Source organism: Rhinatrema bivittatum, chromosome 2, assembly GCF_901001135.1.
Source record: "Rhinatrema bivittatum chromosome 2, aRhiBiv1.1, whole genome shotgun sequence".
Lineage (NCBI taxonomy): Eukaryota > Metazoa > Chordata > Amphibia > Gymnophiona > Rhinatrematidae > Rhinatrema > Rhinatrema bivittatum.
In genome coordinates this window covers 258340073-258366152 of record NC_042616.1, presented here as the reverse complement: position 1 = coordinate 258366152, position 26080 = coordinate 258340073, and the positions used below count along the sequence as shown (strand labels likewise).

At 41.4% G+C, this 26080-nt stretch overlaps 1 protein-coding gene across 1 annotated transcript in view; it reads right to left on the bottom strand.

Moving 5' to 3' along the window:
• NEK10 (NIMA related kinase 10) overlaps positions 1-15244 on the bottom strand; it is a 587606-nt gene extending 572362 nt beyond the window's left edge. The window contains exons 1-2 of the mRNA XM_029587074.1: positions 15139-15244; positions 3271-3383 (exon numbers count right to left, since the gene is read on the bottom strand). Of these exons, the coding sequence (XP_029442934.1) occupies positions 3271-3365 (95 nt within the window). The 5' untranslated portion in view covers positions 3366-3383; positions 15139-15244. The remainder of the gene's footprint in view (positions 1-3270; positions 3384-15138) is intronic.
• Between the last annotated feature and the right edge of the window lie 10836 nt (positions 15245-26080).

Sequence of the window (26080 nt, the reverse complement as noted above, 5' to 3'; positions counted from 1 at the left end):
CTGGCCCTCCTATAGTGATATAAATAGATGACTATTATGAAAGCCTTATAAAGAGGTTCTCTCTCTCTCAGCAGTAAAGCATAAAAACTTTAAGGTGCATCGTGATAAACTACCTATGTGAGGCAGTAACTAAATTTAACATAGCCATGCCCCTTTTCCTTATCCCAGGCATTATTCATGCGATAATTATCACATTTTGATGAATCTAGGACCACGTTTGAAGAAATTCTAGACATTAATGGAATCATCTAATAATTAAACATGATTTTTAAGTGGTTGGCGCTGATCCATTGATTTATTGTCATCACCTTCTTAGTATATTAATTGGGAATTTTTTAAATTGAGGACTATAACTGGCTAACATTTCACATGGCTTTTAGCCTTCTGGATCACCATAAACAAATAGTTGTTCAAATCTATTAGCTTGAGATACACTGAATGAATGTGTTATCAATGTAACTATTTATTTATTTATTTATTTATTATTTAAGACTTTTATATACCGACTTTCTTGATACAAATCAAATCAACTCGGTTTACATCGAACTAAGCAGTTAACCATAATCAATTAACAAAAGACAAAATTTGATGAAGCATAAAGTTACATTATAACAAGGGAGCAAAAACTGGGGATAGGAAAAAAAGGGGGGAGAACAGAGATAGTTAACTATATACAGGTGGGGTTGTGGGAGGGAGGCAAGGAGCCAATCTCGTTATGATGTATTAGCGAGTCTTAGTGCTAGTTTAATTACGGTGGAGACTGGGAACAGTTCTTATAACTACTATTATAAGCTAGTAAAATATTGTTAGTTAATGGGGTTGACCCATGCCTCAAAATTCAATATAACTGTATTTCTTAAAGAGAAGGTAATTAGTGCAGCTCTCCATTCTGAGGTCATGACAATGTCATTACAGACATTCTGATCCACAAATCCTCAAAATATACACAGCCACTTTTTGGCCTCTGCCATTACCAACTAGGAAAGTAAAATCTTCCAAACTACTTTCTCTTTCATTTTTGCTTCAATTTATTTTATGCTTTTGGGGGACAACTCTTGAAAATCAGGGGCTGCACCTGCTTTATGATTGTGGACTTTGTGCTCATGTTTAAAAGGGAAACTACCCAGATATACTCCTGGGGGAATTCTGTGCAAAAATGTTTTTTAATTCTGCACACAAAAAATTTAAATTCTGCATACATTATATAATATCACAATATACCTGGCAGTCTTTAAGTAATTAATTTAAAATGTAATACAGAAAAAAATGATTACTTAAAGATGCAGAGTTTTAGATATTTTGAGCAGAATTTCCCTAGAAGTTCATAGTAAGAGTGTCTCTTCTACCCTCTCTTCCTACTCCCTTGGCCAGTCTCCTTTCACTTTGCCCTCTCAAGCCCCAACTCCTCTATGTGCCACTATTTCTCCCCTCCCAGAGTTTGACCCCTCTCTCAATACTGCCCCTCACACAGGCTCCCTCTGACCCTCTCTCTCTTTCACAGGACAACCTCCGCTCAAGGAGAAAATGGAACAGGTGCATGCCACGAGTGGAGGCTGTCCCCGCTCGCAGCACTCCTGGACTCCCAAATTCTGCCCAGATTCTGTGCAACTGCACAGGATGGGAATTCTGTGCTCCGCAGTAGCGCAGAATTCCCACAGGACTACATGTAGTTTGAAAATTGCCAACAAGGGCTGTGTTTTAAAATATCCACATACTTTCTGCCTGCTTTTTGAACAGACAAGAAACGTGGGCAAAACAGCACAAGTGGATTTGACAATCAAATCTGTGCAAGCTGTTTCCCTAGCGTAGCCTCTTTCAGCTGTCAAGAATGCCTCCCCTCTGCCCCGCAAAAAAGTATACATGATGTGGAAGCCTGCACTTTAGCAAGGCAAAAAGGAACACATTTCAGACAAGCCATTTTACCTGAGTAAAACCTCTTTGCAGATTATGCGCTATCACTCTGTGAGGAGACACATCTCTATTAATCATCTATACATGGGACATCCTATCAACAGATATTCCAATCATTTGATGAGTTTGATTTCTATTTTACTGCCAGCCTTGTTAAATAGCCTGCTTTCTCAGACTCCAGAAAGCTGTTCTTTCTAAACTTACCTAAGAGCTCTCTTTGTTGATATGCTGTGTCTTTTTTTTTTTTCTGTTGCTGCACTCAGGGGAGCTGCAGTTACACAGTTGTGCCTGGATAGCTCTAAACTGATTAAATATTTGATAAGTAGATGGAATTTCATGCTTAAATCTTTGGCACGAAAGAAGAACATGTACCATTATACTGTATTATTTGCTTTCAGATACTTCAGCTCTTCATATTCAGTTACAGTAAATGTTCTAACTTTCCACAGATCTTTTGCAGAAAATATGAAATCACCGCACATTGATACATTTGCCAAATACAGTATATAGATTATGAAGATCACTTTTAAACAACTGCACATAGCAGCATGTATGCGAATATAAAGCTGCATGATTTACATACACACATAAAATACATGTATCTTTAACCCACAACATTCACGTATATGTAAGCTTGCACGCAAATGCATGCAATGCATTAAAACTAGGTATATCTTGAAAATGTACACATGCATATGTGTGCATATGCTATAAAATGGCCATGTCCCCGCGTGTGGGCTGACATATGCACACAAATGTGCGCACTGCCATTTTATAACATATGCACACGTTATATGGTAATAGTCTAGCCGCATGCACATAAAATCGAGGAATTTTAAAAGGGGTGCACGCTGAAGCCATTCCCCAGTTTACTAAGTTAAGAGACAGATCCTCCAAACCTTCCTAGTTTAATAACCTTCACCCCACCCCCCGTTACTCCCGACCCTTAAAACTCCGTAGATCTGCCTAGTTTTCTTTCATTTTTAACTTTCATGTCATTTGTAGGAGAAGTAAAGTTACGTGACAGGGGACCCTAGCACACACTGGGGCGCATATGTATTTACACGCACATCTCAGATTCATGCCCTAAAACGCCCATGCTCTGCCCAGACCACACCCACAGTCCTTCCCTTTTTGAAAACTTTCGAGATGAGCACACTGCAGGAGAAATACACGAATCTTGGCGGCTTTTAAAATCCACTCGGTGTGCACAAATCCAACTTAGTCACGCATCCCCTAATTACTGCGCACGCCAGGCTTTTAAAATTCACCTTAATATGTTTTGGAAAATTCACCCCAGTCCTTTTAAGACAAAACTTTGGCAAATACTTCAAACCAGTTTAAATAATGTCCACATACCTGGCAGTGATCTGTGGAATTTTTTTCTCTGTGGCTTTTTCGTTTTTTCTCCCTTTCTTGTCTTGATCAGGCATTATATAAAATGTTAGTCCCATAGAATTAACATCTTATTCCTTAAAAATTAACAGAATGCAGCTCATTAATTCTATGACATAATAAAGTTAAATAAGACATAAGCAGAGGCAATCTACCAACCATCCAGTATCCAGGAAATATCTTGTGACCCTAGAGCTCTTGCCATCCTCAACAAACCAGATCTACAGGAACCTGCTTATTATTCTGAATGAATTTTTTTCCCATTTAAAAGTCAAATTTTATCCTTTGCATCTCCAACTTGTATTTCCATTTTCTTAACTTCCACCCCTAAAGTCATTATAAAATGATCTGTTAAACCTGCATCACCATGACCCATTCCTCCTCCCCAGAAAACAAGATAGTTACATAGTTAATGGCCCCAGAGTTTGTTTGAGTGCACAAAAGCCAAATGTATTACATCAAGCTTAGGATATCTGACATTTATGAAACAGTTTGTTGTTTTGCAAGTTCATATATAAGAAAGATTACTCTCTGCCAACATAATCACAAGTAGCACTGCATGCATAACAATGAATAGGCAGATCCCACAAGGTAGAATCAATGAAAACATTTTTCTCAGAATGGATTTCATTGTTTCCCACTTGTTGAGCAAATGAGTTCAACTGTGCAAGTGAGTTCCATTACAGAAAGCAGAAATGTATCTTACTTCTAACGCCAGATAACATTCTCATGAAAGAGCTTCAGGATTTTCAGAAGACTGCTTTTTCTCCCAGCCTTCATGAGATAATACTTTCTGACAAATCACTCTCTAGTACAAGCCTTTTCCTACTAATGGTTTCAGTTTACAGCTTCAGAGTTATGCTTTTCAATTCAATAGAAAAATAATGCATCTTACTCTAGCTTCAGATATGCTCTTTAGAATCAGGCTCCAAGAGGTCGATATTCAGACATAGCCTAAGTACGTTAGCTAGAGAAGACTTATATAGCTAACTTACATGGGATATTGAGCAGCACAGCTATATTGCTAAATAGTAAGTAACCCCATATTTGCTGCTACATAGCTGGATAAATCTTATCCAGCTAAGTTTAGACCTACTTTGGAGCAAGTCTAAATTATCCAGTTAACTTAACCAGATAAGTCTGAATATCTCTATTTATCCAGCTAACAGGGTCATTCATCAAATTCTGTTAGGGCCATAAAGTATGATAAAAGGAGTCTAATGCACAATGCATGCGCAATGTTTATTCCATCACACATCTACATGTAAATTTAATGAGTATACAAAGCTAGCTTTTTATGCAAATGAGGGACTTTTACTTCCTGTTGTGAAAATGTAATGCACACTAACAGAGGATTTAATAAGGGAAATAACACCTTTTTTGTTGGTGGTAGAGGGAAAAAATGTTTTTCTCATGGGACAGTCGCCGTTATCATGGGTCATGGCTATAATGGCGGTTAATATCACAAACGAAAAAATGAGGGCTTTTCTCACACACATCTATACCGCCCTGCTGGGCCAAAAAAAAAAAAATCTTTTCTTACCTGCCCTTTCTTTTAAATCTTCTGTGTTAGGGGCAAGTGTTCTACATACATAGAAACATAGAAATGATGGCAGAAAAGGACCAAATGGTCCATCCAGTCTGCCCAGCAAGCCCACGGTAGCATCTGCTGTGCCATACAAGTCTCCCTCATATTTATTAGGGATGAGAATCGTGTGCCCGATCGTCTTAACGATCGAAATCGTCTGGCAGGAGAAGAAAATCGTGTTTGGCACGATTTTTTAGTAAAAAAATTGGTTTTTCCGATTAGTGCGCACTAAAGGGAGTTAGTGCGCGCTGACAGGAAATTAGCGCGCACTAACCATTGTTAGTGCGCACTAACAGAAAATGATACAATTTGACATTTTTCAGGTCAGTTAAGGTCAGTTTAGGAATGAATATGTATTCCTATTGGCTGCCCTCTTATTTATTCATGTTACCAAGGTTCCCACTGACAATATATGGGGGATGGGAAATGGAAACAGTTGACAAAAAAAGTAATGTGATCAGTCAATGTGACTAGAACTTGTGCCCTATCCCTGATACCGGGAGTGTTGTGATCTTCCTGCACACATCCCAGTATCAGGGATCGGGCACTGCGTGCAGGAAGATCACAACACTCCCGGTATCAGGGATAGGGCACTGCGTGCAGGAAGATCACAACACTCCAGGTATCAGGGATACGCACTGCATGCAGGAAGATCACAACACTCCCGGTATCAGGGATACAGCACTGCATGCAGGAAGATCACAACATTCCCGGTATCAGGGTTAGGGCACTGTGGGCAGGGAGATCACAACACTCCCGGTATCAGGGATAGGGCACTGAGTGCAGGAAGATCACAACACTCCCGGTATCAGGGATATGGCACTGAGTGCAGGAAGATCACAACACCCCCAGTATCAGGGATAGGGCACTGTGTGCAGGAAGATCACAACACCCCCGGTATCAGGGATAGGGCACTGAGTGCAGGAAGATCACAACACCCCCGGTATCAGGGATAGGGCACTGCATGCAGGAAGATCACAACACCCCCGGTATCAGGGATAGGGCACTGCGTGCAGGAAGATCACAACACTCCCGGTATCAGGGATATGGCACTGAGGGCAGGAAGAACACAACACCCCCGGTATCAGGGATAGGGCACTACATGCAGGAAGATCACAACACCCCCGGTATCAGGGATAGGGCACTGCGTGCAGGAAGATCACAACACTCCCGGTATCAGGGATATGGCACTGAGTGCAGGAAGAACACAACACTCCAGGTATCAGGGATACGCACTGCATGCAGGAAGATCACAACACTCCCGGTATCAGGGATATGGCACTGAGTGCAGGAAGATCACAACACTCCAGGTATCAGGGATACGCACTGCATGCAGGAAGATCACAACACTCCCAGTATCAGGGATACAGCACTGCATGCAGGAAGATCACAACACTCCCGGTATCAGGGTTAGGGCACTGTGGGCAGGGAGATCACAACACTCCCGGTATCAGGGATAGGGCACTGAGTGCAGGAAGATCACAACACTCCCGGTATCAGGGATATGGCACTGAGTGCAGGAAGATCACAACACCCCCAGTATCAGGGATAGGGCACTGTGTGCAGGAAGATCACAACACCCCCGGTATCAGGGATAGGGCACTGAGTGCAGGAAGATCACAACACCCCCGGTATCAGGGATAGGGCACTGCATGCAGGAAGATCACAACACCCCCGGTATCAGGGATATGGCACTGAGTGCAGGAAGAACACAACACCCCCAGTATCAGGGATAGGGCACTGCATGCAGGAAGATCACAACACCCCCGGTATCAGGGATAGGGCACTGCGTGCAGGAAGATCACAACACTCCAGGGATATGGCACTGCATGCAGGAAGATCACAACACTCCCGGTATCAGGGATAGGGCACTGCGTGCAGGAAGATCACAACACTCCCGGTATCAGAGATACGGCACTGCATGCAGGAAGATCACAACACTCCCGGTATCAGAGATACGGCACTGCATGCAGGAAGATCACAACACTCCCGGTATCAGGGATAGGGCACAAGTTCTAGTCACATTGACTGATCACATTACTTTTTTTGTCTACCAACAGTTTCCATTTCCCATCCCCCCAACCATCCCCTCAGTGGGAACCTTGGTAACATCAATAAATAAGAGGGCAGCCAGCCAATAGGAATACATATTCATTCCTAACTGACCTGAAAAGTGTCAATTTATATCATTTTCGGTTAGTGCGCACTAACTCCTGTTAGTGCGCACTAACCCGATTAACGATTTTTTAACGATAAATCGTTAGAATTCCTATTGTAACGCGTTCTTTAACGATTTATGATGATTTTAAAATTATCGGACGATAATTTTAATCGTTGAAAAATGATTCACATCCCTAATATTTATCAGTTTCCCAGACCATCAAAGTCAGGGCCCTTGTTGATTGCTGTTTGAGTCCAATTCTCTATCACTTCTTGCCACTGAAGCAGAGAACCATGATGGAGTTGTATCAATAGTTTCAGGCTTATTGGTTAAGGGTATTAACAACCATATCAGCATGTTACCCCCAAGCTTGTTTTCCCTGACTGTAAAATTCAGTGTCCTTGTTGGTTGCTGTTTGAGTCTAATTCCTCTTTTCTTCTTTTTTCCCTGCCTTTGAAGCAGAGAGCAATGATGGAGTTGCATCATGATTATGAAGGCGTATTGGTTAAGGGTAGTAACTGCCATACCAGCAAGTTATCCTCATGTGCTCTTTTCTTCATTTCTGGCTGCTAGCCTTTAGGTTTGGTGTTATTTGTAAGGGAAACCTGTGTCATTAAATAAAACCCTGGTATTTGAATATGAAGGACAACTCTGTTTATGTTCAGGAAGGTCCCCCAACCTGGCATAGTTCTTCTCACTTAAGCTGTTTAAACCTGCTGCTTCACATTCCAAACTTTAACTTCAGTCTCACTGAACTGAACAACTCTTTCTAAAGCATGCTCACAAAAGCTCTAGGGCTCAAATCACAAGATTTCACACATTCTGGAACATACCATGTGAAACAGGCGCTACAATAACATAATAAATCATTGTAGGTAAAGTCCAGTTGGCCCATCCAGTATGCCCAATATTTAAAACTGGCAATTATTCCTTCACCGTATACTTATAGCAATTTAAATTTAAACATATCAATTCAATTGTGAATTCAGTTGTGATTTTAAAAAGAAGCATTTATGTTTCAAATTTTAGAAGAAACTACAGTTTCTGCTGGTTTTATGGCTTCTAGTTTTTATGGTTTTCAAGTCACATTATTTGATAGATCAAGGTCTACCTTGTTGTAACTCACTCCCATTAGAAGATTGATTTCTGTTCCAAGCATTTTCTTCCATGGATTTCAGTAGCATAATTCTCAGCAAAATCAACATTCCTTTATTATAACTAAAGGGGCCATGAAATCATTTAGAACCAGAAAGTTAGGCAGCATGTAGTGTATTCTATAGTACTCAAAGTGGGGTACTGTAATAGAATTGCTTGACCCAAGTGTTAGTGAGTTCACAGTGCGTTCACAGAATGCATCACAGCTGTGTGGCTTGCGGCAGGAGGACATCAGCATCTCAAACGGCACGCTATGCTTATAGAAACATAGAAATGACGGCAGAAGAAGACCAAACGGCCCATCCACTCTGCCCAGCAAGCTTTCGCCCTTGTTTTTTTCTCATACTTATCTGTTACTCTTGGCCCTTAGTAACTTTTTGGTTATATTTCCCTTCTACCACCGCCATTAACATAGAGAGCAGTGTTGGAACTGCATCTAAGTGAAATATCTAGCTTAATTAATTAGGGGTAGTAACCGCCGCAATAAGCAAGCTACTCCCACACTTGTTTACCCAGCCTGTGCAATTCAGTCCTTGTTGGTTGTCTGAATATAAATCCACTTTTCTTCATTCCCCCCTGCCATTGAAGCAGTGAACTGCCCTGCATTTCAAGTGAAGTATCAGGCTTAATTGATTCGGGGTAGTAACCGCCGTAACAATCAAGCTACACCCATGCTTATTTGTTTACCCAGACTATGTAATTCAGTTCTTGTTGGTTGTTGTCCGTATATAAATCCACTTTTCTTCATTCCCCCTGCCATTGAAGCAGAGAGCTACGCTGGATATGCTTTGAAAGTGAAGTATCAGGCTTATTTGGTTTGGGGTAGTAACCGCTGTAACAAGCAAGCTACTCCCCGCTTTTTTGTGAATGTAAATCCTTTTTTCCACATTTCCTCTTGCCGTTGAAGCTTAGAGCAATGTTGGAGTCGCATTAACCGTGTGTATGTTTATTGAATAAGGGTATTATCTCCAGGAAGCAGCCGTCATTCCCGCGAGCCGCCCTCTCTTCATTCATATCCTCTAGACTTTATGGATCCACAGTATTTATCCCACACTCCTTTGAAGTCCTTCACAGTTCTGGTCTTCACCACTTCCTCCGGAAGGGCATTCCAGGCATCCACCACCCTCTCCATGAAGAAATACTTCCTGACATTGGTTCTGAGTCTTCCTCCCTGGAGCTTCAAATTGTGACCCCTGGTTCTGCTGATTTTTTTCCAACGGAAAAACATGCTTAAGATTGAGACAGTCTAAGACTGATCAAGGGGTACGCGGTCAAGTCATCAATTTGACAGCAGTTACAGGTCTGTTAACATGTCCAGTTGCGGCCATGATATTTTACCTAATATTATGACCAAAAGAGGATGGCTTGTTCTTACTGCACCAGGACAAATCCCCATTAGGCCAATACTAGTTCTCTGCAGTCTTTAAGAAAGCGCTGTTAAAAGCCAGGCTTCAGAGCGAATGCTTCGGCACTCACTCATTCTGCATTGGAGCCACTTCTAGCACCACTACTGCAGGTCTGCCACAGGCTGTCATACAAAAGATGGACTGATGGAGGTCCAGAGCATTTGTGTCATACATCAGACATGATGGTTCACCTACACTCGTGCTGGGTTGGAAGCATACCAAGACTTAAGTTTTCATTTCACTTGCAGCTGCTGTCTGTCATCGTTCTGTATGCATGCACATAGAAAGGCCATGAAAGGGAAAATTGGGCTCGACCTGGGGCTGGGTCAAGAAGGTATGCACTGGCACCATCTCTGGCTCATGTTGCAGTCAAAAAGAGCTGGTTTTGCTCTGCCAGATCTCATTATCATACACCTTGGTGGCAATGATCTGGGGAGCAGTTCTGGCCTCACCCTGCTGAACGCAATCAGAGACGACTTGAGCCGCATTGTCTTGGCATGGCCGTATTAAAAAATCTGCTGGTCCGAAATCATACCCCAGTGGAAAATGTTGAGCATTGGATGGCAGGGAAGATACTGAGAAAACAACAAAGAGGTGGATGCCACAAAGAAGTCTTTTCCAATTCTTTATTAGTGGAGATGTGTAATATGCAATTTTTCTTAAAAAGCCTGACTCTGGCCGAGTTTTGCCACACTGAGTGGCTGCCTCAGGGGCTTAATTGTAAAAACAAGTCAGAAGTCAGAAGAAATTTCAAAAAACTCATCCGCTGCGAGTGGAGACCGTCAGTATCGTCAGGCAGTCAAATGTTTATGACGCCGTTTTTGAGATGAAACCATCAAAATATTAAGGACATCTGTTTTTCCTTAAGAAAAATGTGTTTTGCGGATGAGTTTTTTGAAATTTCTTCTGACTTGTTTTACAATTAAGCCCCTGAGGCAGCCACTCAGTGAGGCAAAACTCGGCCAGAGTCGGGCTTTTTAAGAAAAATTACATATTACACGTCTCCACTAATAAAGAATTGGAAAAGACTTCTTTGTGGCATCCACCTCTTTGTTGTTTCCTCACGGCTTTATTGGATCGCCTACCTTGCTGTTTCTAGGGAAGATACTGAGCCAAGTTCAATTGGCAGAGAGCCAAGGCCATTCAGTGCCTCGGCAGATATCATCTGAGACATGTGTGGGTAGACACGCATTGTATAGGATTGTTCGCTCTGGATGGAGTGCATTTGTCAAACATGGGAAATGATTTGTTCTGCAAGCTTTGCAGAGGGTATTCACTGGTTTAATGCAGGAGCTGTAACCATTTGGTATGGGGGGAGCCTGTCCTGTGGGGGCAGAAGGGTACTTCCTGACTGATATATGACGGGATTCCTGTGGTGGCAGTGAGCCCTGGAAAGACTATTGTAATGCTGGAGGATGTAAAAAGAAGCAGGTAGGTACTAAAAGGAAGAGAGGGGCTTTGGAGATACCAGTCTGATTGGCCACGGATGATGAATGTCAGGCCTGGGGATTGGGCCTTGACGTATCGATAGCCAGGCACATTTGTGAAGGTCTCTGGTGGAGCCTGCTGCATGGCGGCCTGTCTGGTCCTCTCTGGTAATGGCGCTCTGCCATCAGTTAGGGGCTTGCAGGGAGTGAGACCCCCCCATTTCCGCTTGGGCAGAAGGAAACAAATACCAGCACCTGCCCTGTGGTTGATATCAGGCAGTAGTGGCAGGACTCAGCACCTAAATCAGACTCCTCTGTTAGGGTACTCTAATAAACAGCTGCAGCCATTTGCACCCCAGTTATGACTCCTGTTTTTGTTGTGTATTTGTAATGTTGAGTGTTCAGCCCGGATGGGCGGGGGCAGGATAGAGCCACAGGTGTCCGGGCTGCCCAGTTATTGGGTTTTTTGTGTTTCAGGGTGGTGGAGACAAAGAGAGAGTTTCAGGGCAGGAGATACAGTGAGAGAGAGAAACAGCAATATATATATATAGAAAGAGAGAGAGAGAGAAAGATCATGTTTCAGGGCAGTGGATATATGTTTTGCACACTCACAGAATGAACATTTCTACATTTATTAAAATCTATTAGTCGCTTAATGCAAAAAAGGCCTGAGTGACGTACAAAATAGCACTCAAAATCAAAATGTTGTATATAGCAGAACATAAAATCTATATATAACAAAATATATATTATAGCTTGTCATAAGTCCTGGGCTAAGGAAAGGTAGCTTCAAAGTTTTAATGTTCAACCTGCTGTAGTTAATAGTAAGCCTTTTTAAACAGGAAGCTTTTCAAAGACCTCAAAGTTTTTATGGCGACAATGAGAGTCACAATTCAATAGGAAAGGAGTTCTATAAAATTGAAGCTGCAATTGAGAAGGCAGACTCTCTAGTCTCAAAGGGACAAGCACATTTTCATGGTGGAACATCAATCGGACCTCTTTGGGAAGATCTTAGCTGCTGTAAGGGCTGATATAACTTGAGCAATGCATTCGACCAAGGGAAACAACTCAAATTAATAAACTTGAAAACAATTAATCCAATTTTATATTTGACATGTTGTCGCAGAGGCAGACAATTTAGCTGTATGAGAGAATTGGTGAAACATGCTCATAACACTTGACACCAAAAATCAAATGTGCGGCTGCACTGAAAAGCAGTTGAAGAAGCTGCAGAGTGATGTCAGGAAAGCCAAGAGAAAAACCATTGCAGTAGTCTATAAGTGGAAAGATAGATGCCTGCACAACAGTCCGAAACTCAAATTCATGCAGCAAGCGTTTTAAGCCAGAAAGAACTCGAAGTTTATAGAAGCCAGTTCTGACAACCAACTTGATGTGTATATGAAAAGAAAGATGATCATCAAGCCACACATCTAAGCTTTTAATACTTTGAACCTTCAAAAAGTACCTCTTTTTGTGTGATGGTTTAAGACCATGGAGCTGAGACCAAGAGAGAAACCTTTTAAAATTTGGGTTGTTATAACATGAAATATTTTCCCTTCTATAAATAAATATATATACACACACACACACACACACACACAAATATATTCATTTATAAACATGAAAAGTTATATATATTAGTGGATTTTAACTGCTTAAAACACAAATAATGCCATGGCCTACATCCACTTAAACAGCTGTTCTTTGTACCAAAACTGTCAAAATATTAACTAGTTGACAAAATCAATTATATTTGTCAAAGATTTTAACGGAGATGGTACAATGAATTGTAACTTTTAATATAATGCATTCTCTATTGAAATTCTAAAAAAAAAATGTTCTTTCTTTTTTAACTTATTAAAAATCGTTGAATTTTAGTGAAGGGAAGACCTTAGTATTGGTGCGAAATCTGATGATTCAGAAATTTACCAGTCAATTATTTCAATCACCGGTCTTATCCCTTTCTTTTAAATTCTTTAACTAAAATGTTCTGTTAAATAACAGTTACTGAGGATAATGATAAGGGAACAGTTCAGTATCAAAATGATTTTAGTCGTCAATTTAACAAGTTAATTATTTCTGTTTAGAGTATCTTTTCAAAAACCAGCTCTCTCGCAGTGTCACATTTAACTCCGAAATCCTTGCAATCTGGTGACTACCAGTGTTGCGACTTAATAGCCCATTATGTCTTATAACTTAAATCGGGAAGAACCTCGTGTGCTGTAACAATGATGTATCCCGACATGAATGATAGCAAGAAGCACTTATCTCACAACTTGATGTTCTATTTTCTGTTCTTAAATGCTTGCTTGCAACAATCGAAGATTTTGTTGGACTGCCGCCAACGTTTCACTCAAACGCTGCATCAGGGCGGACTAGTTACTGTGCGAACTTTCCATTTCAATGGTCGGGCTTAATTAATTAATTAATTAAGACACAATGGGCTATTAAGTCGCAACACTGGTAGTCACCAGATTACAAGGATTTTGGAGTTAAATGCTACACTGTGAGAGAGCCGGTTTTTAAAAAATACTCTAAACAGAAAGAATTAACTTGTTTAGATTAATGTCTAAAATCATTTTCATACCGAACTGCTCCTCTATCATTATCCTCAGTAACTGTTATTCAACAGAACATTTTAGTTAAAAAATTTAAAAGAAAGGGATAAGACTGGTGATTGAAATAATTGGCTGGTAAATTTCTGATTCATCAGATTTCGCGCCAATACTGAGGTCTTCCCTTCACTAAAATTCAACGATTTTTAATAAAGTTAAAAAAGAAAGAAAAATAATTTTTTTGAATTTCAATAAGGAATGTATTATTTTAAAAGTTACAATTCATTGTACCATCTCAGATAAAATCTTTGACAAATATTGTTGATTTTGTCAACTAGTTAATATTTTGACATCATTTGGAAACTTGTTGTTCCCTGATTTTTCGATTCTTTGTACCAAAACTCACAACAGATAAAATTATGATCACCTCCCCTACCCTACAAAATTCCTGATCTACCCCTGTATAATGTAAAACTACTACAGTAAACTTAAAGGGACTTTGATTCAATTGCATACATCACAAGCATCCAGAAAAATATGCCAAGTAAAATCCTAAAACCAATATGCCCAAATGTAGTTTAATGCAATTATAATTACTACCACTCTGTGGAAAAACTTGATCCAACTGCTCTCCTAATAAAATAAAAAAGCTACTGTACCCCCATGTTTTTTTTTACCTAAATAAAAGCTGAGAGTTAATCAAAGGAAACACTGAAAAAAAATGATAATCCTAAAAAATGAGTGAAATTTAAACAAGGTCTAAATTCAGTTTATTGCCATAGCCTCTATCCTACAACTTGATCATCCCCTTTAAAAATACTACAAGAGTACCAGAGTTTTATTTAAATACACATATGGACCTCTATTTCCTCAATAAAACCTGATCCATCTCTTACTCCTGTAACAGCCCTACTATCAGCAAATCACAGAAAAATGTACTAAATGTGACCATTCCAACCAAACTATAATATCTTTTCCAAAAGAGGCTGCATGCAAAAATAAAAACTGCCACCCCACTCCATCCTCCGGAAATCAGAATTAAATACTACCATCCTAAAAGCCTTATTCAGAAAATCTAATCCATTATATATATATTAACCATCAAAAAAAAAAAAAAAAAGCTGACATTTCTATCCCTTGCCCCACAATCACATCAAAGTTGTGTTCTTTCCCCCTGACCAAAGGAAAGAAGAAGTGCAGCAAGAAAAGGGAAGCTTAATGCTGTGAGGAAGTTCAGAAAGGCAGATCTGCAGCACCTGAATGTGCTGCATAGGGAGGTCAGGAACACAGTGGGAGGTGGGGGGGAGAGAGGAGGGGGAAGAGAGACAGAACAGTCATCATGCCCAAGAGTGTGCTGCAGTCTGTGCTGAGCAGGTGCCACACACACACATCAAGTCCTAGCCTCGATCCAGTACTGGAAGGGTCAATGCAACCTGCAAAACTGCCACATTAAAACCAGACCCGGCTTACACATTCCTCAGAAAACACCAGGGGAGGAAAGAAAAGGCTTTCACTAATCAGCTTACTTGGTTTTACTCACATTTTTTTCAGGGAACAACAGAGGAAAATTGATGTTTTCAATCGAATGGCACTTTTGATTATAAATACTTAACCGAGTCCCGAGAGCAGAGTGAGGCTGGTTGCCGTGGACACAATGTACACAAGCTGTTGCCTGGAGACCTGAGGGAATGTGCTGACATCACACAGAGTTCCGTGCATTCCAAGGAAGAGCCGGGACTGTCATACTTCCACATGGCAGTGATGGAGCTAATTGAGGGGAATAATTGCTGTATTTGTTCAGCAAAAGCAATTTGATGTCAGTTTATGTACCGTCATATTAACCTTTTTACTTAAGATGAATTAACAGCCCTATGGCAAAAGGGATTTTTTTTTTTTGTTTTTCTAGAAATATTTTCAGACTCCAATAATTTATTCATTTGTTTTTAACTAGGCAAGCCATAATTCATGATTTTTAGTATGATAAGAGCTTTTCACTGGTGCACAGCATTGGTACCTGATTCCATCTAACCATAATTCCTATCTAGAGAAAATGTGTGAAAACGCATTTTTTCAGTAATCATATTTCCATTAAAGGGAGATAGAATTCTAAACCATCTTTGTAACATTCATTTTGCCCAGTTTTACAAAATATAACTTGTGACAAGATGCCTTACTGTGCAGACACAGTTGCTATAGGAAAAAAAGTAGGCAAAGTAATAACAAAGAACCTTGTACTGATTATTCTGCAACCTCTTTATTCTGAGTGCAACTGTTTTGGGTAATAATGTTTCCAACTGTCTATTATTCCTTGTGGGGGAAAAAGGCAGTGCCAGGGGTGGGGTTAGGGTGGATCACTAGAAGTACCTGTGCAGATTTCATTTTGAAATCCAAACACATAGGGAAACTCCACAGGGAGATTAAGAATTGGCCTCACTAACCTTAATTTGTTTAGTTTCAGTAAATATAATTGTGGCAGGATACATTTTCTTGCAGAACAGAAAAGATGGGTATCATGCTCTTTCTAGTGCTCCTTTAACCCCTGCTGGCTGTTAGGCATTCATCCACCCATAAAATAGGCAAAAAAAAAAAAATCTTCTTAAAGTTTTCTTATTCATACTCCCTCCAACTGGAACAAAAGTGTAGAAATTTCCGGATGATACAAAATTACTCAGAGTAGTTAAATCACAAGAGGATGGTGATAAATTACAGGAGGACCTTGCAAGACTGGAAGATTGGGCATCCAAATGGCAGATGAAATTTAATGTGGACAAGTGCAAGGTGTTGCATATAGGGAAAATTAACCCTTGCTGTAGTTACACGATGTTAGGTTCCATATTAGGAGCTACCACCCAGGAAAGAGATCTAGGCATCATAGTGAATAATACTTTAAAATCATCAGCTCAGTGTGCTGCAGCAGTAAAAAAAAGCAAACAGAATGTTAGGAATTATTAGGAAGGGAATGGTTAATAAAACGGAAAACGTCATAATGCCTCTATATCGCTCCATGGTGAGACTGCACCTTGAATACTGTGTACAGTTCTGGTCGCCGCATCTCAAAAAATATATAGTTGTGATGGAGAAGGTACAGAGAAGGGCAACCAAAATGATAAAGGGGATGGAATAGCTCCCCTATGAGGAAAGACTGAAGAGGTTAGGGCTGTTCAGCTTGGAGAAGAGACGGCTGAGGGGGGATATGATAGAGATTTAAGATCATGAGAAGTCTTGAATGAGTAGATGTGAATCGGTTATTTACACTTTTGAATAATAGAAGGACTAGGGGGCATTCCATGAAGTTAGCAAGTAGCACATTTAAGACTAATCGGAGAAAATTATTTTTCACTCAATGCACAATAAAGCTCTGGAATTTGTTGCCAGAAGATGTGGTTAGTGCAGTTAGCGTAGCTGGGTTCAAAAAAGGTTTGGATAAGTTCTTGGAGAAGTTCTTGGAGAAGTCCATTAACAGCTATTAATCAACTTGATTTAGGGGTAGGTTTTAAAAAATTGCGCAATCGCGTACTTTTGTTCGCGCACCAGGCGTGAACAAAAGTACGCTGGATTTTATAAGATTTTATAAGATACACGCGTAGCCGCGCGTATTTTATAAAATCCGGGGTCGGCACGCGCAAGGGGGTGCACATTTGTGCAACCTGCGTGCACCGAGCCCAGAGCGCGCTGCCTGTTCCCTCCGAGGCCGCTCCGATTTCGGAGCAGCCTCGGAGGGAACTTTCCTTCGCCCTCCCCCCACCTTCCCCTCCCTATGCTTATTTCTATGCACAAACCTATAAACAATTTAACTAAGAGGCCATGAATAAAACTCAATTAATGGAAAGCAAAATAGAAAAAGTGGAAATTACTGTGAAAGAAATGCAGGGAAAAATGAATGTAACGGAGGAAATACAACATAATCTCATAAAATCTGAGAAAATTAATTCGGATAAAATTGAGATGTTAGAAAATCAATAAAGAAGAGCAAATCTAAGGGTATTAAATTTCCCGAGGACTAAGCTGATCACTCCTAATGATTTATTCAAGAGCTATCTCTTGAATATACTGAAATACCCGGAGTCTGCTCTTCCGGTCATATAAAAAATATTTTATTTGCCTCAATCTTCTGAAGAATTGAAAAATCAGTCAGACTTAAATGTAGACCTGTCTGAGATCCTGGAGAAATCCTTTGAGATGACCCATTGAATCAAGAGCTACTTTGCTAGTACAATTTGCTTTTCTGTCTGAGAGAGACACTGTCCTCCAGATGTATTTTCGTCATCAAAAGATGAATTTCTATGGCCAGCAGGTCAGGATTTTTCTGGACTTAGCAAGAAATACTCAGTTAAGAAGAAAGAAGTTTATGTTGATGAGGGGGGGGGGAAGTAACATCACGGGGGGCAAAGTTTGTTTTGCGATTTCCATACCGTTGTATAATTATATATCAAAATTCAAAATATATTTTCAATGAACCTGTACAATTGCGCTCTTAGGGGCGGATTTTCAGAGCCCTGCTCGCGTAAATCCGCCCAAAACCGGGCGGATTTACGCGAGCAGGGCCCTGCGCGCCGGGAAGCTTATTTTACATAGGCCTCCCGGCGCGCGCAGAGCCCCGGGACTCGCGTAAGTCCTGGGGTTCTCGGAGGGGGGCGTGTCGGGGGCGTGTCGGGGGGCAGGCCCGGTCGTCGCGGCGTTCCGGGGGCGTGTCGGCAGCGTTTTGGGGGCGGGTACGGGGGCGTGGCTACGGCCCGGGGGCGTGGCCGCACCCTCCGTACCCGCCCCCAGGTCGCGGCCCGGCGCGCAGCAGGCCCGCTGGCGCGCGGGGATTTACGTCTCCCTCCGGGAGGCGTAAATCCCCCGACAAAGGTAAGGGGGGGGTGTAGACAGGGCCGGGTGGGTGGGTTAGGTAGGGGAAGGGAGGGTAAGGTGAGGGGAGGGCAAAGGAAAGTTCCCTCCGAGGCCGCTCCGATTTCGGAGCGGCCTTGGAGGGAACGGGGGGAGGCAGCGCGGCTCGGCGCGCGCAGGCTATACAAAATCGATAGCCTTGCGCGCGCCGATCCAGGATTTTAGTGGATACGCGCGGCTCCGCGCGTATCTACTAAAATCCAGCGTACTTTTGCTTGAGTCTGATGCGCAAGCAAAAGTAGGCTGATCGCGCTTCTTTTAAAATCTACCCCTTATTTAGATTCCCATTCCTAAGAAACTCCACTGTAGTTGGTACTGGTATAATTAATGTGTAGTAGCGCTAACAGCATTACATTTTGTTTATCAGTAATGATAATTTTTCTTTTTCCTTAAATACTTTTGTCCCCTCATGTTTCCTTTAATGCATGAGTCAATGTTTTCAGAATATTATGTTTTGTTTGAGAAACTAATTTGCAAATATGTCTTTATTCTAGAACTTTGTATTCTTTAAAAATATGATTAAAATTCAATAAAAAATAAATGAACAAAAACATTAGATGGTCTAGGGAAGAGAAGCGATGACTGACAAGGGGAGGAGAACATAAGAACATAAGAAATTGCATACTGGGTCAGACCAAGGGTCCATCAAGCCCAGAAAGAAGTAGGGGCAGGACAGAATTGAAAATGGCAGAAGAGGGGGGGAGAAAAAAGTAACAAATAGGAGTAAGAGTGGTAAAAGAGCAAATATAGGTAATGAAGAGAGGAAGTGATGGGGTTGGAATAGGGTGATATGTATTGAATCTCCAGGTACTGCGGGTAGGGTCACTTTAAAAGAGCAGAGGACTCCACCATCCAAAACAGCCAATGTTTTGGATGTTTTTATTTGTATTTGGTTTCTACTCCATGCAGATTGCCTTAAAGTGCAGACAGTTTTTGTAAGAAAATATGGGTGGATCTAAGGAAGGTTCTGGGTAGTATGGAAACCACTATTTGGTGTTTGAGGCCCACTATCTCTCTTTTCTATGTAAAAAACAACCAAACAAAACCACAACTAGATCATAAGATACCATGTAAATGTAGTTTAAGTAGTAAGCTATCCAATTACAACTTATATTTTGAAACTAGACAAAATGAAATTTGTGGGTATGAGTGCTGTGAAATTGCATCACAACTTGTGCTATTAATAGTCACTCAAACTGGAGTATTATCCCATAAGACATATTGAACTGTAAAATTTCAAGGAGGTTTAGGGATTAACATTTCAAGTCTCATTTTAACAACTTGACTTGTGTCTGGCTGCCTTTTTGTTTCATACTGATATTTGTAGTGTTTTACAGCAGCTGCTTGAGTGTGATAGGTTTTCCCAATGATTCCTATTGAGATGGAACGCATAGGTATTTTTGAAAATACATGATGTTACATGGTGTTCTGAGCATAGGGGAAAGTGGTTTTTGGTGTCATCTTTAGAGTGACATCACAGTCCAAGTATACTTAGAATATCTCTTCTACACAATTACAGATGTTGCAGACGTTATGAAAACAACTCTACACATCCGGAAAGGAGCAAGTTTCAAACAGACCAAAAGGTGTCTATTTTCCGGGATGCGTGCATCCATAGTCTGCACTTATGCGTGATCTGAAAAAAAAAGACATTTATCAGAGTCCTCATGTTCTCTTAGACATGTCTTGAAAATGTGATGTGGATAGGACAGTAAATAGAAAGGGAAACACATATACACCCTCTGATCTCATGTGCCTTCTTTTCCTTCGGAAAGTAGGCTAATATATCATGCTCATTGTAATGAGACTGATAAGGTAATATTCTTATCCAAGTGGAAGCAATTCTAAAAATGGCACATGAAGGAGATCTACACATTTTATTTTAGATATGCTAGATCTCTGAACCATATATTATTAAAATATGATATGATTATTTGCATTTGAAACAGTCAGCAAATATTTTTTTAACAGAGATTTTTCTAAGTCCTGAAGTTAAGTGACTTGAGCCCATGGTTGAAAAATCCACTTTAGTCCAGGAATAGTTTAAAAGTGCGTTTGTTAATGAACAAAAAAAGTTCCATCCAGAACTAAAGGAGCCTACAATCCAGGATGCATGCATGTGTGTGTTCGTGGTCCACAGATATGCCTGAAACTGAAAAAAATACACCACCCTCGGTCAGAATCTTCATGTCCACTCTGGCATATCATGAAAATGTGATGTGGATAGGTCAAACATTAAAATTATTAAGGGGTCACACACACATTCATATAAAGATGAATTTTCAAAGGCTTATTCATGTAAAAAAGGGCATTTACTCATGAATATGGCCCAATCACACATAATGCATATTTTAAAAAGGGGCCACATATGCGTGTATATATACATGCATGAACAAAAGTATTCATGTAAAAAAGGGGCATGTTAGAGGTGTGTCAGGGTGGGCTTTGCACTTACAGGTGAAATGAGGTATTTAAAAGTGACATACATGTGAATGTCATCCAACTGTGTTTATTTACTACTGCTCTTTGGGACATACAGAGTCATACCAGGGGAGGAGGGGAGTGAGGTTACCTGGGATAGACAGGTCAAAAAAGGGGGTTGTTGTAAGTGTACCTGGGATAAACTGCGCCATAGTGTGTTATAACTGGAACATACAGATTTATACTGGGGGTTACTGGAACAAATTGGGGTAACTGGAATTTATAGAAATATACAGGAGGATGAGTGTGTGTGTTACTGGGACCTACTGTGGGGTGGGAGTCAGCGGTGGAGATTCACTTTTCAATGTGACTCTAATGACCTTATGGCTACTTAAGTCATAACATAAGAACATAAAAAATTGCTATACTGGGTCAAACCAAGGGTCCATCAAGCCCAGCATCTTGTTTCCAACAGTGGCCAATCCAGCCTACAAGTACCTGGCAAGTACCCAAAAACTAAGTATATCCCACACTACCGATGCTAGTAATAGCAGTGGCTATTTTCTAAGTCAACTTGATTAGTAGCAGGTAATGAACTTCTCCAAACCTTTTTTAAACTCAGCTACACTAATTGTACTAACTACATCCTCTGGCAATAAATTCAGAGTTTAATTGTGCGTTGAAATGAGAATTTTCTCCAATTAGTTTTAAATGTGCTACATGTAACTTCAAGGAGTGCCCCCTAGTCCTTCTAGTATCCAAAAGAGTATTTCCTCCTCCAGAAGAGGAGGAAATACAGCTGGTTGCTACTCTTTCCTGCATACCTGATCTGGGGCAGCTTGCAAGCGGCCAGCAAAGGAGCAGCTCATCTTTCCCGTTCTAGACCTCTCATGATTTTAAAGACCTCTATCATATCCCCCCCTCAGCCGTCTCTTCTCCAAGCTGAACAGCCTTAACCTCTTTAATCTTTCCTCATAGGGCAGCTGTTACATGCCCCTTATTTTGGTCATCCTTCTCTACACTTTCTCCAGTGCAGCTATATCCTTTTGAGAAGTGGTGACCAGAACTGCACACAGTATTCAAGGTGCGGTCTCACCATGGAGCGATACAGAGGCATTATGACATCCTCCGTTTTATTCACCATTCCCTTCCTAACAATTCCTAACATCGTTCGCTTTTTTGACTGCTGCAGCACACTGAGCCGATGATTACAAAGTATTATCCACTATGATGCCTAGATCTCTTTCCTGGGTGGTAGCTCCTAATATGGAACCTAACATCGTGCAACTACAGCAAGGGTTATTTTTCCCTGTATGCATCACCTTGCACTTATCCACATTAAATTTTATGTCATTTGGATGCCCAATTTTCCAGTCTCACAAGGTCCTCCTGCAATTTATCACAATGTGCTTGTGATTTAACACTGAGAAGGGAGAGAAACCTGAGGAGGAGAAAGAGAAGGAGGTCCCCTTATAGAGAATATTCAAGACTAGGGCACAGTTTTTTGATCTCTCAGAGGAGCAAGTCCTGTGCAGGTTCAGACTCAACAAGGAAACCATACTATACCTATGCCAGCAAGTTAGAGCAGGACTTACAACCTACCACCCAAAGGGGCCACGGCTTGCCAGAAAACATCAAGGTCACTACTGTCCTAGCATTTTTGGCTACCAGTGCCTTCCAGACACTTTAAGGGGCCACGGCTGGAATCAGCCAATCTGTCACCTCCCTGCATATTGAGTAGTTTGTTGCTCCAAAAATCACACCAATATACATGCTTCCCTCAAAGCAGATATCAACAACAATGAAATATTACTGATTTCTATCAAATAGCATACTTCCCCTCTGTCTTGAGGGCTATCAATTGCAATCATATCCCTATAAAGGGCATCCGGGGGAGATGAGGCCACCTACCACAATCACAAGGGCTTTCATGCCCTCAATAAGCAGGTGATCTGCGAAACCAAGGGCTTAATCCTGGATTTTATGCCCAGGTTTCAGGGATCAACCCACAATGCTTACATCCTCTTACAGTCAGGAATTTCTGACCACTTCCAGGAAGGCTACATCACCAGGGCTGATCATACACCAGCTAACCTCTTCTTATTGTCTCTCTTTTATCTAAGTGGACTGACAACTTTGGCCCAGGAGGACTGCTCTGACTCATCCCTGTGAACTGCTGCCCAATCCAAGGCATATCTCTAACTGCTTTTCTCTGCCCTTTCTCCTACAGTGGCAAAAACCAGAACAGAATCAGCAAGGAACGGAGTTCTCCTAGGCACCATGAGAGAGCCAAGAGAGTAAGAATAGCAGAACAACAAAGTGGTGAACCAGGAAATAGATGGGGTGGGAGAAGAAAGGTTTCATTTTTTTTTCTCTTTTGTAAAAAGTTTTCTTTTTTAGGAACAAAACATTCCAGTATAACAAAAACAAAAGCAGCAGCAGGGTAGGAGGAACAGGCTGGGCAGCAACAGGCAATAGCTATATAACACAGCAAGCAAGGTGCTGACTGAACCAGGAGAGAGACAGGGCAGCAACAATGGCTAGAGAGACAAATGCCAACAGCAGCAAGGTGATAGGGGCAAAAATCATGGGTATTGGTTCAATACAGCTGTGCTTTCAGTCATCCTACCACTTGCATGGAAAATCTGAGAAACCCAGCAAAGGCAGATGGATTTCTATTAAGAGCAACTTTTCCGACAGATCTGGTGCCAGCCATGAATGATGAGGGCTCATGATGTCCCCTGCCATTGAGAAGACATGCTGGGTGGTGGGCAGGAAAGATAATGCTGGACCACTTTTGGTCAATCTGATCAGACCATGGACTTGTGTGCCCAATATGCCAAAAGATCTGTGGCCATGTCCTAACAAATTTCTGCTGGGATCTCATTTGCTGTGGTGGGGTGAGGGTCTCTGCTGTTGTCCTAGTTATGACCTGCATCAGAAAAGATGGTTGAGTGGGGGGTAATGTGGCTTTTGTGTATTGAAGTGAGGGATGAAGTGGTAGCTGACAGACTGCTGTTTGTGCTCACACTATTCTCAGGGGTGGCCACTTTTATCTGTGCTGCATCCCCACTGCACCTCCGCCTCTGCTGCTTTTGTTCACATATCCAAGCCAACAGTATCTCCCCTTCCTGTAAATGGGATGCTGGGACTGGAGGGCAAAACTCCCTTTCACCCGTGAGACACAGACCATGGCACGCATGTAAGTATACATTACTAAGAGGGGTTTCATTCTCTTCTGTACCTGCTGCTGCAAGGAGGCCACAAACTGAAAACCTCTACTCTCAGTCCCTCCTTCCTATGGAAACCCTCTAACTTTTCCCCTAGAATATTTACTATGGGGATGACTCTGCCCAGGGTAGCACTTCTGGAACTCAGATCCTCAGCGGCATCCTTGAAGAGTTTCAGGTCTCATATTTGCTGCCTCATTATTACCCAGTGATGATGGCTCAGAGGGCAATCCATATCTTTCTGTGTTTTTCTAGACAGATCATGGAGGAGTGCCTGCTGCATCAGATATGAGGAATTCCACCGGGTTCCAACATCTTGAATGAGCCACATATGAGGCATCCCAACTTCTTCCTGCTGCTTATGGAGAAGCTTACCTGTCCCTTCACGCTTGAATGAAAATGTCCTGCTTTTTCCTGAATCTCTGTATCAGGTCCTTCAGCACTGGAAATGCAATGTTCCATGGTCCCCAGCCCCAGGGCAACACTTACTGCTACTCTTACCATGGGACAGTGGTACAGAACACCACCCCATGAACTCTATTGGTGGCTTGCCACTGTTGATATAAAGCTGGAGGCTGCTGGTCTGCCACCAGACTAGTGGAAGGGCTGTGGGATCAGCTTGGGGAAAAGTCTTTCCTTTTTTTCTACCATTTTGCTGCTACTCCTGCTCCTGATTCTAATTGAGTAGGAGACGGAGTCCCTGAGTTAGTAATAATTCCAATGATAGCGGGTGGTGTTTTTGAAAGGGATGCTGCATAACAGCATTTGCAAGACTCACCAGAACCTTCACTTGATCGATGACCTTACTACAACAAACACACTCAGCAAAATGCCAGCCCTCCCTCATTCTCAAGCGCCTCCACACCACAGATGTCTTCCGGGATCTCCTCTCCCTTTTTGAGATCCTTGGAGAATGCTGCTGCTGACACTGGGGCTGAGGGCAGACTAGGAGGTAAAAGACCAGGGGCATCAGGCTCTGTAACTGCACTGCCTGTTCTTCCTTGGAGGTGCTCTCAGCCCCATTATCATCATTGCTTCTTCCTCCTCCTCACTGAAGGTTAATACACTACCAACCAGAGGCCCCACATTCTCTTCAGCTACCAGCTGTCCAATATCTTCTGATGCAGGGAATCCAGGACTCGATTCTTCACTAGAATTAGTTTTTGCCTGAGAAACCAACCAAGGAAGAGTGCCGTGCTGGTTTTGGGTGCTGCCCTTGCCCTGGTCATGGATCCTAAGTAATTGCAGATATTGCTATTAGTATTTGTCCCTTTCTGAAATCATTTACTGGCATTTGATTACGAGTTTCATTTGTCCATCCAAATTTATAATTTATAATTTACATATTAAACATGCTTTGTTTGCAATCTTTAGAGAGTGGGATTATATCAACAATGATATATATTTGAGGCATGAGGAAGCATTTAGAACGGTTTACTAAAATAATACAAGCGGATAAAGTTTAAAAAGAACAGAATCATTTATTTTGCTCTGTGGTCATGAGCTTTTGCTTTGATTGATAGTAATTAAGTTGTTTTGCAGCTTTGGTGATTTAGTTCAGTGCAACTGTTTACAAATGTTTTCCCAATAGGAAACCTTGGCGAATATGATTTATATCTCTGTGGGCCTAGCCAGTACACATAAACTTACAGTGCATGGATTCATGCCAAACAGGGAAATATGATAAGCTGCTTGATATTTTTCCTATTCCTAAATTCAATTGTCCAGCTTCTAAAATAATTTTAGAGAGGGGAAAAAGCTTGCTGTGACAAAGCTGGAATCAGCAAGAAAGATGTTACTTCTAAGCTTTGTGTAAACCCTAGAAAAGAAATAACTTTAGTTTAAGGTGATGTCTGCTCATGTTTTGGCTTACTTCCAGAGATCACGTAAGTAGGTTTCTGTATTCATTCCTCTGGACTCATGCCAATCCTAAAGCACTAA